The sequence below is a fragment of the Sorex araneus genome, chromosome 3 (genome assembly GCF_027595985.1).
Source record: "Sorex araneus isolate mSorAra2 chromosome 3, mSorAra2.pri, whole genome shotgun sequence".
Lineage (NCBI taxonomy): Eukaryota > Metazoa > Chordata > Mammalia > Eulipotyphla > Soricidae > Sorex > Sorex araneus.
The window spans coordinates 93607394-93621334 of record NC_073304.1 but is presented as its reverse complement, the minus strand read 5'-3'; the positions used below and the strand labels follow the sequence as shown (position 1 = coordinate 93621334).

Below are 13941 nucleotides of genomic sequence, written 5' to 3'. Positions count from 1 at the left end.
GAACCGCCGTGGGCAAGCTTCCAGTTGGCATGGCTGCAGTGGCAAGGAGAAATTTAAAAGGAGATTTTGCTGACTTGGCTTCCCCAGGGCACTTTTTAACTCTTTAGATTAAGAGACGCAGGTCCTCATTTCCAACCAGGTGGAAATTAGGGTCCTCTTGGCTGCAAGACCAGCCTTTGCACCCAAACAATACAGTTCAGACTCTGGACGTGGACACTGACGTGGAGTTCGGCAAGGCCAGGTCTTTACTGGAATCAGTGTCAGGAAGGGAAGGGGGAAACAGGCTTGCTTAAAGGGAAAGTTGGAGTTACCAGGGAGGCTTCGCAAAGCCTTGGCCGTGGAGTGCACGTGAGAGAGATCAGAATTGCTCCACACTCAACCCCCCATTCCTAGACTCTTTAAGCTCAATTACCTCCATGTTAGAATGTGGACCATGAGAAGTCCTTGGCAAGACTGAGGTGGCCCTGAGGCAATCGCTGACTGGAGGCTGGCTGCTGAAAGGAGAGGCATTTGGACCTTTTTTGAAGTAAATCTGCATATCCACCCTAGAGGCACATTTGGGGCCAAGGATAATGGGTTATGCAGTGAATTAAGATTTCTGTGGTAAGCTTGACTATTCATTATAGAGCAGTTTATGTGAAGTAATATTTGCTAGACAAACAGCTTTTTTAAAATATATTTTATTTTAATTAATTTATTTATTTTTGACATTTTGTTCCCTTTAATTTACAAAGGAATAGGTAAATCCTACCCACATTTTGAAGGGCACTCTGCTTGTCAGAATCACTGATTCACATGCTAATCTCATCTAGAAACACCCTCAAAGATGCACTCACAAATAAGACTCAATCTGAAAATCCTTGACCAGTCAAACTGACCACATAAAAGAGATCATTGCAACAGATATTTGACAATTTGGATCAAGGATCATTATCAAACAAATAATCTCAAATCTCAATGATTTATAAATCATTCATTCATTCTCTCATGGGTCCATAGTTCACTGTGGTTTAAACAGTTGAGTGAGATTGATTTGAGTAAATAACTCTGCTTTATAGTCGATCACATTTCCTGCAAATGGTTTCATTATGTGTTCTAGACATGAAGGGCAATATAAGGATGTTGAGCATCAACTTCCCATTGCATTAAAAAAAGAGATAGAGATGAAAGGGAAACAGCTTGGTTGAGATTAGGATAAGGTCCCAAAGGAAGAGGAATCATTTATATGTAATGTCAAGAGTGTGGGCTAGGTGGGACCAGATAACATGAATGATCTTGGCTTTAAATATATTTTTTTAAAAAAGTTATTTTCCACTGAAAAATATGGAATGCTTCATGAATCTGTGTCTCATCCTTCTAATCTTATCTCTATCATTCCAATTTTACTATATGTCCTGCCGAGACAAGCACGAAACAAAAGAACAAAAGGCTTATTGAAAAAACATCCCTAGACATCAGATTTTTAAAGTAACTTCCTAGGAGTATCCATTCAATGATTTCCATCTCCTGCATTTTTCAAAGCAATAAGGTATTTACTAGAACAGGCAATTGAATGGTTGGCCCACACCAGGTGATGCAGTATATTTCTTGATTTACAGCTCCAGTTCCTTGCTAATCAAATCTTCACTGCAAAAAAAAAAAAATACTCATAACTCAAGCAAATAAAGATCTGCCTTCTGTCTAGTAAAAGGGGTGTCAAAATAACTGACATTTAACTTAGTCAGTAGCCCAAAGACTGGAAACACAGTTGACAGGACCGCGTTGAACTTGATCCTGGCTTAAATCTCAGGCTGTAGGGAGTTACCCCAACTCTCATCATCCCATCAGGTTTCAGCCAGGTGTAAGAAAGAAAGATAAGGGAATGTACCTCTACATCCCTTTAAAAGACATCAAAAAGAATTGGCAGAGATAATTCCAAAGGCAAAACACATCCTAATTTATGACTCAGGGGGCTGGAATTGTTACTCCAGCTAGGTGACTGTGTGCCCAGCTAAAATTTAGTTCTATAATGTAGTAGTAGTAGTAGTAGTAATAATAATAATAAATAATAAAAGAACTAGACTTTGGAAGGCAACATACTTCCTGCTATAGCCCACCTTTCAGCCACCCAAATATCTGTGAGGTCTTTTCATATAGAATGTATTTGCTTCTTCCAATGGGAGATGTTGCAATACCCATGTAAATATTTCGTCCATCTTTTTTTAAAAAAAGACAATTGTTTAACTCTTTCCAAAGTTACAGTTTCATTTTCTATTGATGTCTTCCATTGATTTTCATTTTTATTTTTATCTTCTGTTCTCTTTGAATTAGACTTTCTATTTATCTACCTTCTTCTGGATTGTCATCAGTTGGCTTCATAGTTTTATTTCCTGATAAGATATTTTTTCCACTTTATATTTTCTGTGAGGTGTGAGGGGGTCTAACTTAACTGTATCTTTATACATTGTACAACTTCTAAACACCTTTAACTAAGTAATTCCCTGTTTTTAAAATGTCTTTTTATTATACTATATGCCTCCTACTACATTTCACCACATAATCATTGCTAATATTATAAATATTTTTTAAATGGGATATTTCCATTATGTGAAACTTTTTAAAAGGTTTCAAACCAACTTTCAGACTTAAAAAAACAGGGTGTGAGAATTATGTGGTGCTGAAGATGTTATGGTATGCAGGTGAATCCATTACTGAAACTTTATTATATATTTTCTTTTCTTTCTTCTTTTTTTTTAACTTTTGGGTCACATCAGCAATGCTCAGGGGTTACTCCTGGCTCTGCACTCAGGAATTTACTCCTGGCGGTGTTTGGGGGACTATATGGGATACTGGGAATCAAACCCGGGTCTGTCACATGCATGGTAAATGACTTCCCTGCTGTACTATCACTGCAGTTCCTCTATTATACATTTTCTGCCAACCTTTTTCATACATTTTCTGCAATCTATTCAGAACCTTTATTTTACATTTTCTGTTAGTCTACTTGCCTGCTCTATGCCAGTTTATTATTTTTTAAACTCATAACTGTGGCTTTTGTTATTGTATTATGTTAACATGCATTAATGCAGTACATTATATTAGTATGTGTATTGGTATAACAAATAAATGTGAATGCATGTAATTTTATTTTTATTTGTAATTTAATTTTTAAGTAGCTTAAAATTTTTTAAACTTTGGGCATGGAGAAATAGTATGGGGTTCACAGCCTGTGTCTCATGCAGCCCAACGGTCTCATCACCAACACTGCATGTTCCCCAGTGTCCTGCACAGTGCAATCCCAGAGGCCCTCGAGAACTGCAGGGTGTGCCCAGGTATCCCCAGCCCTGCAGGGCTCCAGCAGCATCACATCCTCAATCCCTTGCATTGTATTATAGGTTGGCCGAGCATCACTGGGAGAGCACCAGTTGGAAGGCCCCCCAAATTGAAAACTCAGCACGTGTCACTTCTCCACTGAAAACAAAAAAAAAAAATTTAACAACATCTGTCAGATTTGCTGCTTTTAGCAGAATTAGGTTTTCAGCAAATGTTTGGGTGATTGCAATCTCCCAGCACAGTGTATGTTGTCCTTGTGCTAATTTGGAGAATTGTGTTAGGAAAATTACGTCCATATCCTCGCTTGGCCCATGATCTGTCGCCTCCTTTTGAGATGATATCATGTCTATTTTTCTTTCATTTTGTGCTTGTCCAAGAGCTATCTACCACAATCTAAGAAAATGTCAAAAGCTGTTCTGGAATAATCTGTCCCCCCCCCCATGTGCTCATCACCCCAGTTCTCATACATTTTCTCTCTCACATACACGAGCCCACACATAGCTACTCATCAGAAGTTTTCCCTTTATGCCACCAAACAGAAAAACCCCAGGCTAACTGTGAGGATTAGTCATTAAATCTGGACACATTTCTTCAGCCATTTTCTGGCAGCAATAGGAAAGCTTGAATGCCCATAGAGGAGAATATTTTCAGTCACTAGATACAGAGTCAAAACATTTTTAAAGATAAATTTGGGAAGGTTGTATCACAATATTTTCTAGAGATAGTTTTTAAGTAGGGACAAGACTGTACGCACAAACTTGGGCAACAGAGCACTGGTTGACAAAATGGCTTTGGATGACTTTATAGAATTCTCGTGTATAGGTGTAAAACAGGGTCATGAGGATCTCTTATTTGCCAGACACTTGCATAAACATGTAGACACTCCTTTGTGTTTATAAAGCAAATTCCTGTTTAATTCTTTGCATTAAAAAAAAAGACAAACATAATGGTGGAGTAAATGCCCAAAGACAATGGAAACAAAGAACTTGAGAACTGGTTTTCCACAGGAAGTAGGAGAGTTGGGGGGGATAAAACAGGGAAGAAACTACAACCGTGATGGAGGGAAGTATTCAACCCGGAAGAGGAGGGGTGTTAAGTGTTGAAACGCTGTCAGTAACAGTTCTGTAAACTGGTGCCAAAAGTGTTTTTTTCTTTAAAAAGTACCTCTTGTAGAGGCAGGACTAGTGGGTGGGAGAGAAACTGGGAGTGGAGAGGGAGGGTGGGGAGGGGGATGCCTGAGGGAACTGGGCACTGGTGAAGGGATTGGTGTTGAAACTTTGTATGCCTGAAATGCAGTCATGAATTCATGGTGATTAAATAAAATAATATAAGAAAGAAACAAAGGGAAAAGATTTGATTTCTGTTATTAGACATACATTTTTGCCTGGTTTCTGACATAAGAATTTTATGTTACTTACTGGGGTCAGAGCGATAGTATGGTGGGTAGACATTTGCCTTGCATACAGCCAACCTGGTTCTATCAGTTCAACACAGTTCTATCCCCAGCATCCCATAGGGTTCCAAGCACCACAAGGAGTGAGTGTAGAGGCAGGAGTTAATACCTGAGCATTACCTGGTGTGAACCAAAAAAGTAAAAAAAAAAGCTTTTTTTTAATATTCCTACTCCTGATAGCTTTGCTAACTACTATCAAGGGCTTTTGTCTATACTCCAGAGTCACTTGTTTTTAGGGAAATGCAAATCAAAACAACATCTATCTCACATCAGTGAAAACGGCTCACATCAAAAAGACAGGAAATAGCCAGGGTTCCTATTTTACACATAGGAACCCTCATTCACTGAAGGTGAATATGACATCTGGTTCGATCTCTATGGAAAACTGTATTAAGAAATCTCAAAAATATAAGAAGAGTTTCTATATAACCCAGTCATTCCACTTCTTGGCATCTAACCCCAAAATACAGAAAATATGAACTGGAATAGATATATGTACACCTTTATCCATTGCAATGCTTAGCACAATAGCCATGATATGGAAGCAACTCAAATATCCCATGACAAACGAATGGATAAAGAATGTGTAGTATGTACCCAGCACAGTGGGTAGGGCGTTTGCCTTGCACGCAGCCAACCCTGGTTTGATTCCTTTGTCCCTCTCAGAGAGCCCGGCAAGCTACCAAGAATATCCCGCCCGCACAGCAGAGCCTGGCAAGCTACCCATGGCGTATTCACTATGCCCAAAACAGTAACAACAAGTCTCACAATGGAGATGTTACTGGTGCCCACTCGAGCAAATCTATGAACAATGGGACGACAGTACTAATATCTGTACACAATGGAATACTATGCAGCCATAATGAAAGAGGGAATCTCACAGTTTGCTGCAACACAGAGCCAGGAATAGCACTTGAGTTCCACCAGGGGATAGTGCCAACTGCCCTCCACTCCAACCAAAAAAAAGAAAAAGCTCTGAGCTAGGCCTGTTATACCTTGTAAAAGGGATCTTCAGAATATTATCACTGTAAATGTCAGTCATACTCAGTGTTACCTGAACATTCTGTCACATTTCCGGTGCTCTTGACTCTGGATCACACAGCTCCAGTGGATGGAACTGGAGGGCATCGTGTTTAAGTGAAATAATTCAGAAGAAGAACAAATACTGGAGGATCTCAGTATTTTTTCATCTGTGAAAAAATTTTTCATCTCACTTTTTTCATCTGTGAAAAAAGACTAAATAAGTGAATAGACAATACTGAGTGAAGGTAAACCCTTGGCTTTTGATTATGATATTGAAATTATCAAGCAGTGGGGGCAAGAGAGGAGGAAGGAAGAGGCAAAGTAGAAGTGACACAGTGGGACAGTGGTGGAGGGTCTTGGGCACTTCGGTGGTGGTGAAGATGCAACGACTTTGTACGCCAAGACCATCAATGATAACACTACTGCATCCATGTCACCTAAACTTCAATTTAACACAAAAGGTGGAGTAGATGGACCAGTTTTGAAAATAGGAAGACTTTTCATCCATGACAAGTGTTTAAGAGTGTGGGCTTAGAAGTCAGACAGGTCTCACTTCAAATCCCAGACTGACAACAGGGTAGTGGTGTGGTTTTGGATTAGTCATTTAACATTTCTAAGGCTCATTTCTTCCCTGTCTAACTATGAGAGCTAAGCGGGAGAATGTGTAGAGAGCAGCAGGGAAAACTCCACTTATGACAAACTTACCTCTAGTACCGGAGGCAAGGCACTTACCTGAGTGCAGCGGGCCCAGATTTGATCCCTGGAACAGCCTAAAGTCAATCCTCCAAACACCGTCAGGGGTCACTTACTGGGCACAGAGCCAGGAATAGCCCTTGTGAACCACCAGGTGTAGTGCCAATAGCCCTCCACCCCAACCCCCCCCCCCAAAATATAGCTCCTAGCTGTGCAGTTATAGTTTGTAAATGGGATCTGCAGAATATTCTAACTGTAAATATCATACTAAGTGTTATCTGAACATCCTGTCGCATTTCCCATGCTCTCGACTCTGGATCACACTTCCTCTGCAGTACCCAGGCAGTGTCTCCCTCTCATTTTCTCTTCTTTCACCTGATCCATTCCTTGCTGTCCAGGCAGATGGGGGAAACAAGCAACAAAGGGATGCTTGGAACTTATAGGAATTCTCAAAGCATTTATAGAAATGCTCAGAAGCTCTTCACAGTTTTGAAGTCTTGAGTCAGAAGTCAGATCTGCCGGACTGGAGCGATAGCACAGCGGGTAGGGCATTTGCCTTGCACGTGGCCGATCCAAGTTCGATTCCTTCGCCCCTCTCAGGGATCCCGGCAAGCTACCGAGAGTATTCTGCCCGCACGACAGAGCCTGGCAAGCTCCCCGTGGTGTATTCTATTTGCCAAAACCCAGTAACAATAAGTCTCACAATGGAGATGTTACTGGTGCCTGCTCAAGCAAATTGATGAACAACAGGATGACAGTGCTACAACGGTGCTATAGACAATGAGTCAGAAGCATCTTTAGAAGCTCATTTAGTAATTTTGGTTTTAAAAATGGTAAATGGAAGGACAGGGGGATAGTACCATGGGTAAGGAGCATGCCTTGAATGTGGCCGACCCAGGTTTCATCCCCGGCATCCCATATGGCCCCCCGAGCACCGCCAGGAGTGATTCCTGAGCACAGAGCCAGTATTTACCTCTGAGCATCGCTGGGTGTGGTTTAGTAGCCCCCTCCCCGCCCACCCCTTGCCCAGCGAATGTTAAATTGCACAGCCTAAAGTGACTGTAGGCATTTTCAAAGAACTTGGGGTCAATTTAGAAGTTACCTGTGATCCAGTTACAACATAAGCCTCTTTTTTTCCTGCAACTCAGAGCCCCGGAGACATAAAGAGCCTCTCTCTGTCGTTATAAAAGCAGTTCTCAGGGGTTGGTTCCATTTCTCATCCGTAAGGAAAACCACTGCACCTGGGCAAGCCATTCCTGGTAACAGAAGCCAAGGGCAATGTTTAGATCTGCCATTAAATTAGAGTCTGTTCAAAGTTCTGGAAACAAAAACCACACTTGTTCCAGAAACAGTGTTATTTAGACACAGCCCTGCATACAGTAGGGCTGCAAGAGTATTTGCTGAGTGAAAGAGTGGATGAATGAATAAATGGGTGGATGAGGAGGTAACCTAATGATGTTCTCCGTGTGTTTTGACGACAGAGACACCAGAAACCGTTCAGCCGGGTGCCCAAGCTCAGCCTGCCAGCTCACATCCTTTGCCACATATTCAGCAGCAGCTGCGGAGTGAAGAGTGTTACCATGGCAAGCTGAGCAGGAAGGCGGCAGAGAGCCTCTTGGTAAAGGATGGAGACTTTCTGGTTCGAGAAAGTGCAACGTCCCCTGGCCAGTATGTGCTGAGCGGGCTGCAGGGAGGCCAGGCCAAACATCTTCTCCTGGTGGACCCCGAAGGCAAGGTATCATGGACTCCCAGTGCAGCCTTCCAAGGATGGGTGATGGGAAGGCTCAAAGGGCTACATCCACTGTCTGATATTGAGGAATTTTCAAGGCAAAATTATCATCACTTGTCATCCTGTTGCTTATCGATTTGCTCGAGTGGGCGCCAGTAATGACTCCATTCGTCCCTGTTGCATGCTAGTATAGCCCAGTGATGTCTGCTCGCTCCAGGAACAAGAAGAGCATCTAACCATTTGTTCAGGGTCTTAAGGAAGAAGTCTGACCATCTTGTAGGTGGACGGCCAGGCGTTCTTTTGACGTCCCATGAAATCCATAATTATATACATATAATATATATAATCCAAAATTATATATAATATAATATATATGCATCACTGCCACTGTCATCCTGTTGCTCATCGATTTGTTCGAGTGGGCACCAGTAACGTCTCTCATTGTGAGACTTATTGTTACTGTTTTTGGCATATCCAATATGCCACAGGTAGCTTGCCAGGCTCTGCCATGCAGGCATGATACTCTCGGTAGCTTGCTGGGCTCTCTGAGAGGGGCGGAGGAATCGAACACGGGTCGACCGAGTGAGAGGCGAAGGCCCTACCGCTGTACTATCGCTCCAGCCCATATATGGATATATGAATGTATTTTTTTACTGTACCACCCAGCAGTGCTCAGGAGTTAGTTCTGGCTCTCAAAGGAATTATGGTGCACAGGGGACCATATGGGGTACTGGGGATTGAACTCGATCAGCCACATGCAAGGCAAGTGCCCTACCTGCTGTACTATGTCTCTAGTCCAAGGCACATTACTGATTTTTTCCCCTTGACCCTAATATTGGAACAGAAAGTGCTCAGTTGAGGCGAGTGGGAGGGTTTCATGGAGCCCTGCAGGGGATCCAGGAGAGCACAGCCTCTTTCTGCCTGTCTCAGTTCAGCTCAGTGAATTCAGTACTCCGTGAGCTATGGGAGTCACGGCTGACAGTTCCTCACCATCACATACAGAGCCCTTACCCTGACACAGCTTAATTTCATGAAACAGATGCTTCAATCATTGTAACCTAAGGATGGACATGAGAATAGTCTGACCAAAGCATTATGTTGTTTCTCAGAGGAAGGAAAGTGGCTCTGGCTGACAGCTGAAAAAGCTTTTTGCAGGTCTGATGTGTAAGATGAGTCCTGGAAGAGGGCAAAGTTTAAAAAGGGGAGCATGGGAGGCCAGAGATAAAGCAAAGGGGTCAAGGAGCTTGCGTTGCATATAGTCCCTGAGCAGCACCAGGAATAGCTCCTGAGCACTGCCAGGTGCGACCCAACGCCCTTCCCCAAAGGGAGCACAAGCAAAGAATCACAGGAGCAGACAGGACAGTAAAATGGCATTGAGTCAGGGGCCAGATAGTAACAGCACTTACTTGCCTTGCACACTGCTGACCTGGGTTTGATCCCTAGTACATCATATGGGTCCCTGAGCACCACCAGGAGTGATCCCTGAGTGCAAGGAAAAACCCCCGAGCACAGCTGGGTGTGGTCACCCCAAACAAAACAAAACAGGAAAGATATTGAGAGGGGACAGCTGAGTGGAGCAGGTATTTGCCTGCTCTGGGTTTCAGACCAATGACCAAGGACCTTCTATCTGTCTCGGTCTCAGGAAACCAATAAGGACTGTCTTGGGCAGACGCTGTGATCAAGGGCGGGTAGAGCCGCCTGCCTCAGCCCGGGAGAGTCTGCAGTATACCTAGAGAGACACCAGAGGGAGCTAGAGATCGTGGTGCCTTGCAACAAATGGTCACGGTTCTCCGAGCCACAGATCTGAGCAAAGGTTTAGAGGCCCAGTAATCACTATTCTGCCTGACTGCTGAACATTTTTCCTATGTAAGGCCAGATCCAGAATCTGATCTAGAGAAGTGGAAATGTAGGATTTGTGTGACAAAGCATTCAAAATAGCCACATCTATTGAACTCAGTAGAATTTTTGGAATGCTTTGGAAAGTTTAAAATAGCCTGAAAACCAGTTCAACCATCTTAGTACCAGGACTTTAACTGACTGTGAAATAGAAGAAATTATCAAAGTCATTGGAAATCATACTTGGAATAGTCACAACTAGGTCACAAATACCATGGTAGACAGCATGTCAGATGATAAAGCAAGTGGGTTGGGTTTTTATTATTATTATTATTTTGGTTTGTTTTGTTTTTGGGCCACACTCAGTGGTGTTCAGGGACCAATTCTGGTAATGCTCAGAAACCACATAGAGTGCCAGGACCAGACCTGGATCAGCCGTATGAAAGGCAAATGCCTAAATCCTGTACTATGTCTATGGCTCCTTTCCAAACCGCTTTTAATAAATTTAATGTTGAAATTGTGCCACGTTTCTTTCTTTCTTTCTTTCTTTCTTTCTTTCTTTCTTTCTTTCTTTCTTTCTTTCTTTCTTTCTTTCTTTCTTTCTTTCTTTCTTTCTCTCTCTCTTTATCTCTCTCCTTCCTTCCTTCCTTCCTTCCTTCCTTCCTTCCTTCCTTCCTTCCTTCCTTTCTTTCTTTCTTTCTTTCTTTCTTTCTTTCTTTCTTTCTTTCTTTCTTTCTTTCTTTCTTTCTTTCTTTCTTTCTTTCTTTCTTTCTTTCTCTCTTTCTTTCTCTTTTTTTCCTTTCTCTTTCTTTCTTTCTCTTGTTTCTTCTTTTTTCCTCTTTCTCTGTTTCTTCTTTCTTCCTTTTTTCTTCTTTCGCGCTTTCTTTTTCTTTTTCTCTCTTTGTTTCTTCTTTCTTCCCTTTTTCTTCTTTCGCTTTTTCTTTTTCTCTCTTTGTTTCTTCTTTCTTCCTTTTTCTTTTCTCTCTTTCTTTGTTTCTTCTTTCTTCCTTCCTTCCTTCTTTCCTTCCTCTTTCTTGTTTCTTCTTCCTTTCTTTTTTTCCTTCTTTCTCTCTTTGTTTCTTCTTTCTTCCTTTTTTCCTTTTTTCTTCTTTCACTCTCTTTTTATTTTTCTCTTTCTTTTTTCTTTCTTTCTTTCTTTCTTTCCCTCTTTCTTTCTTTCTCTCTTTCTTTCTATCTTTCTCTCTCTTTCTCTCTTGTTTCTTCTTTTTTCCTTCTTTCTCTCTGTTTCTTCTTTCTTCCTTTTTTCTTCTTTCGCTCTTTTTCTTTTTCTCTCTTTGTTTCTTCTTTCTTCCTTTTTTCTTTCACTTTCTTTTTCTTTTCTCTCTTTCTTTGTTTCTTCTTTCTTCCTTCCTTCCTTCCTCCCTTCCTTCCTTCCTCTTTCTTGTTTCTTCTTCCTTTCTTTTTTTCCTTCTTTCTCTCTCTTTGTTTCTTCTTTCTTCCTTTCTTTTTTCTTCTTTCGCTCTCTTTTTATTTTTCTCTCTTTCTTTGTTTCTCCTTCCTTTCTTTCCTTCTTTCTTTCTTTCTTCCTTTCTTTCTCTCTTTTTTCTTGTTTCCTTCTCTCTCTTTCTTTTTCTCTCTCTCTTTCTCTCTTCTTTCTTCTTCCTTTCTTCTTTTTCTTCTTTCTTTCCTTCTTTCTCTCTCTCTTTGTTTCTTCCTTTCCTCCTTTTTTCTTTTGCTCTTTCTTTTTCTTTTTCTCTCTTTCTTTGTTTCTTCTTCCTTCCTTCCTTCCTTCCTTCCTTCCTTCCTTCCTTCCTTCCTTCCTTCCTTCCTTCCTTCCTTCCTTCCTTCCTTCCTTCCTTCCTTCCTTCCTTTCTCTTTCTTTTTTCCGTTTCCTCCCTCCCTCCCTATCTCTCTCTCTCTCTTCCTTTCTCCCACCCTCTCCTCCTCCCTCCCTCCTTTCCTGTACACAGAGCATCACTCTTGGTGATACTCAGAAGACCATATGTAGTGCCAGGGATAAAACTGGAATCAGCTACATGCAAGACAGGTCCTTAACCCTTGACTATCTCTCTGGTCCTTAGGTAACTTTTCCTCTTACAGTGAATGAAACTAGTGGTAGAAAAGACTGGAAGTTTACAATTATGTGAGGATTAATAGCAGGCCCTTGTAACAGTGTGTTAAAGCTAGGTAGGAGACCGAACACACACAGTATGCAGGTGGCTGTGACTCACTGTGAAGTGCAGTGACCTCTGCTTAGCCACTGTCAACTGCCCTCACTCAGAGTTGATCTTTCCAAGGAACCCATAAAGATATATATATATATATAAAATATACATATATATACTTGTGTGTGTATATATATATATATATATATATATATATATTGCTTTTTTTGGTCACACCAGGCAATGTTCAGGGGTTACTTCTGGCTCTTCACTCAGGAATGACCCCTGGCAGTACTTGGGGGACCATATGGGATGCTGGGAATCGAACCTGGGTCAGCTGCGTGCAAGGCAAATACCCTACCCACTGTTCTATTGATCCAGCCCCTAAAGCCATATTTTTATATGAAATTTTATATAAATTATTTTTAGGCTTTCTCCTATTTCTATGCTTAGGGGTTTCTCCTGCAGTGCTCATGGGAGCATGTGGTTTTGGGGTTGAATCCAGCCTTCCTGCATCAAAGCTTGCACTTAGCCCTTTGAGTTGCCTCTCCAACCTTCCCCGCTTTAAATGCAAAACACCAAAACATTTCTTAGACCCAATCTGCCTTACCCCCCAGGCCTCACTCAAGATGATTGAAAATATCACCTGGTAGATGTAACAAGAGTGGCTGGTTTGTGATCTCTGACACTAGGGAGATTCATTTAACATTTATTGTAAGATCAGGTGGAAAGAAAAGGGGAAAACCAAGGACAGAAATGAATTAGGCGCTTCTATTAGACGCTAGTGTGAATGCCAGAGAGATACGGCGGTGGTAAGGCATCTGCCTGGTATCAGCCAACCCAGGTCTATCCATGACACCCCATATGCTTGCCTGAGCCCTACCAAGAGTGATCCCTGACTCAGAGTCAGGAGTAAGCCCTGAGCACTGTTTGCTGTGCCTACAACCCTCCCCTATCAAATAATGCTCGTGAGAGTGAACCCAAACTGAGGGAGGAGACATGGGGCGAGGAAAGCATAGGGAGTTGGGATTAAGAACACAGGCTGGCAGGGCTGATGTGATGTGGGCTGGGGATGAGCTGCAGGGATAAGACTTTTCTTCAAGGATTGAACCTATTTGAGCATAAGGCGGAGACTATATGCCCTTTCCCTCTTAATCCTCTGGAGTGTGTTTCCTAAGAAGCAACTACTTTCTTTCCTAGCTACAACAGAGGGATCCAGATCAAGAAATGTGAGAAACATAGTCACAGTGTCATTATCTATGTCTCAGTTCGTATCAAATTGGACCCAGGGGCTGGAGCAATAGCACAGCGGGTAGGGCATTTGCCTTGCACATGGCCAACCGGGGTTCGATTCCCAGCGTTCCATATGGTCCCCTGAGCACCGCCAGGAGTAATTCCTGAGTGCAGAGCCAGGAATAACCCCTGTGCATCACCGGGTGTGATCCAAAAAACAAACAAACAAAAAAATTGGGCCCATTATTCCAATCAGTGTGTTGATGTCATATGCATATACAGAACAGACCCCCTCTCAGAGGGATGGTGGTGGTACAGAACACTGCTCTCTGGCAAGCAGAAGCGTGTGCCAGGCCCACCTACTCAGTGGAGTCTGATGGAGAGCAGCATCTCAGACTCATGACATGAATCAACTCCTGTGACATTTGTAGGAAGGAGAGACAAAAACTGATGAGAGAGGCCTGAAGCTGCTTCTTTGTGGGGATTTATCCCAGGAGAGGTTAAACTCAAAAGGTCCTGCTCCCTCCAAAAGCAGG

At 42.2% G+C, this 13941-nt stretch overlaps 1 protein-coding gene and 1 pseudogene across 1 annotated transcript in view; one reads left to right on the top strand and one right to left on the bottom strand.

The window, feature by feature from the left end:
- The window catches only part of SHC4 (SHC adaptor protein 4), a 147527-nt gene that overhangs the window by 130414 nt on the left and 3172 nt on the right, over positions 1-13941 (top strand). The window contains exon 10 of the mRNA XM_055131722.1: positions 7963-8216. Coding sequence (XP_054987697.1) covers positions 7963-8216 — 254 coding nt within the window. The remainder of the gene's footprint in view (positions 1-7962; positions 8217-13941) is intronic.
- LOC129403902 (U6 spliceosomal RNA) lies at positions 1318-1410 on the bottom strand (annotated as a pseudogene).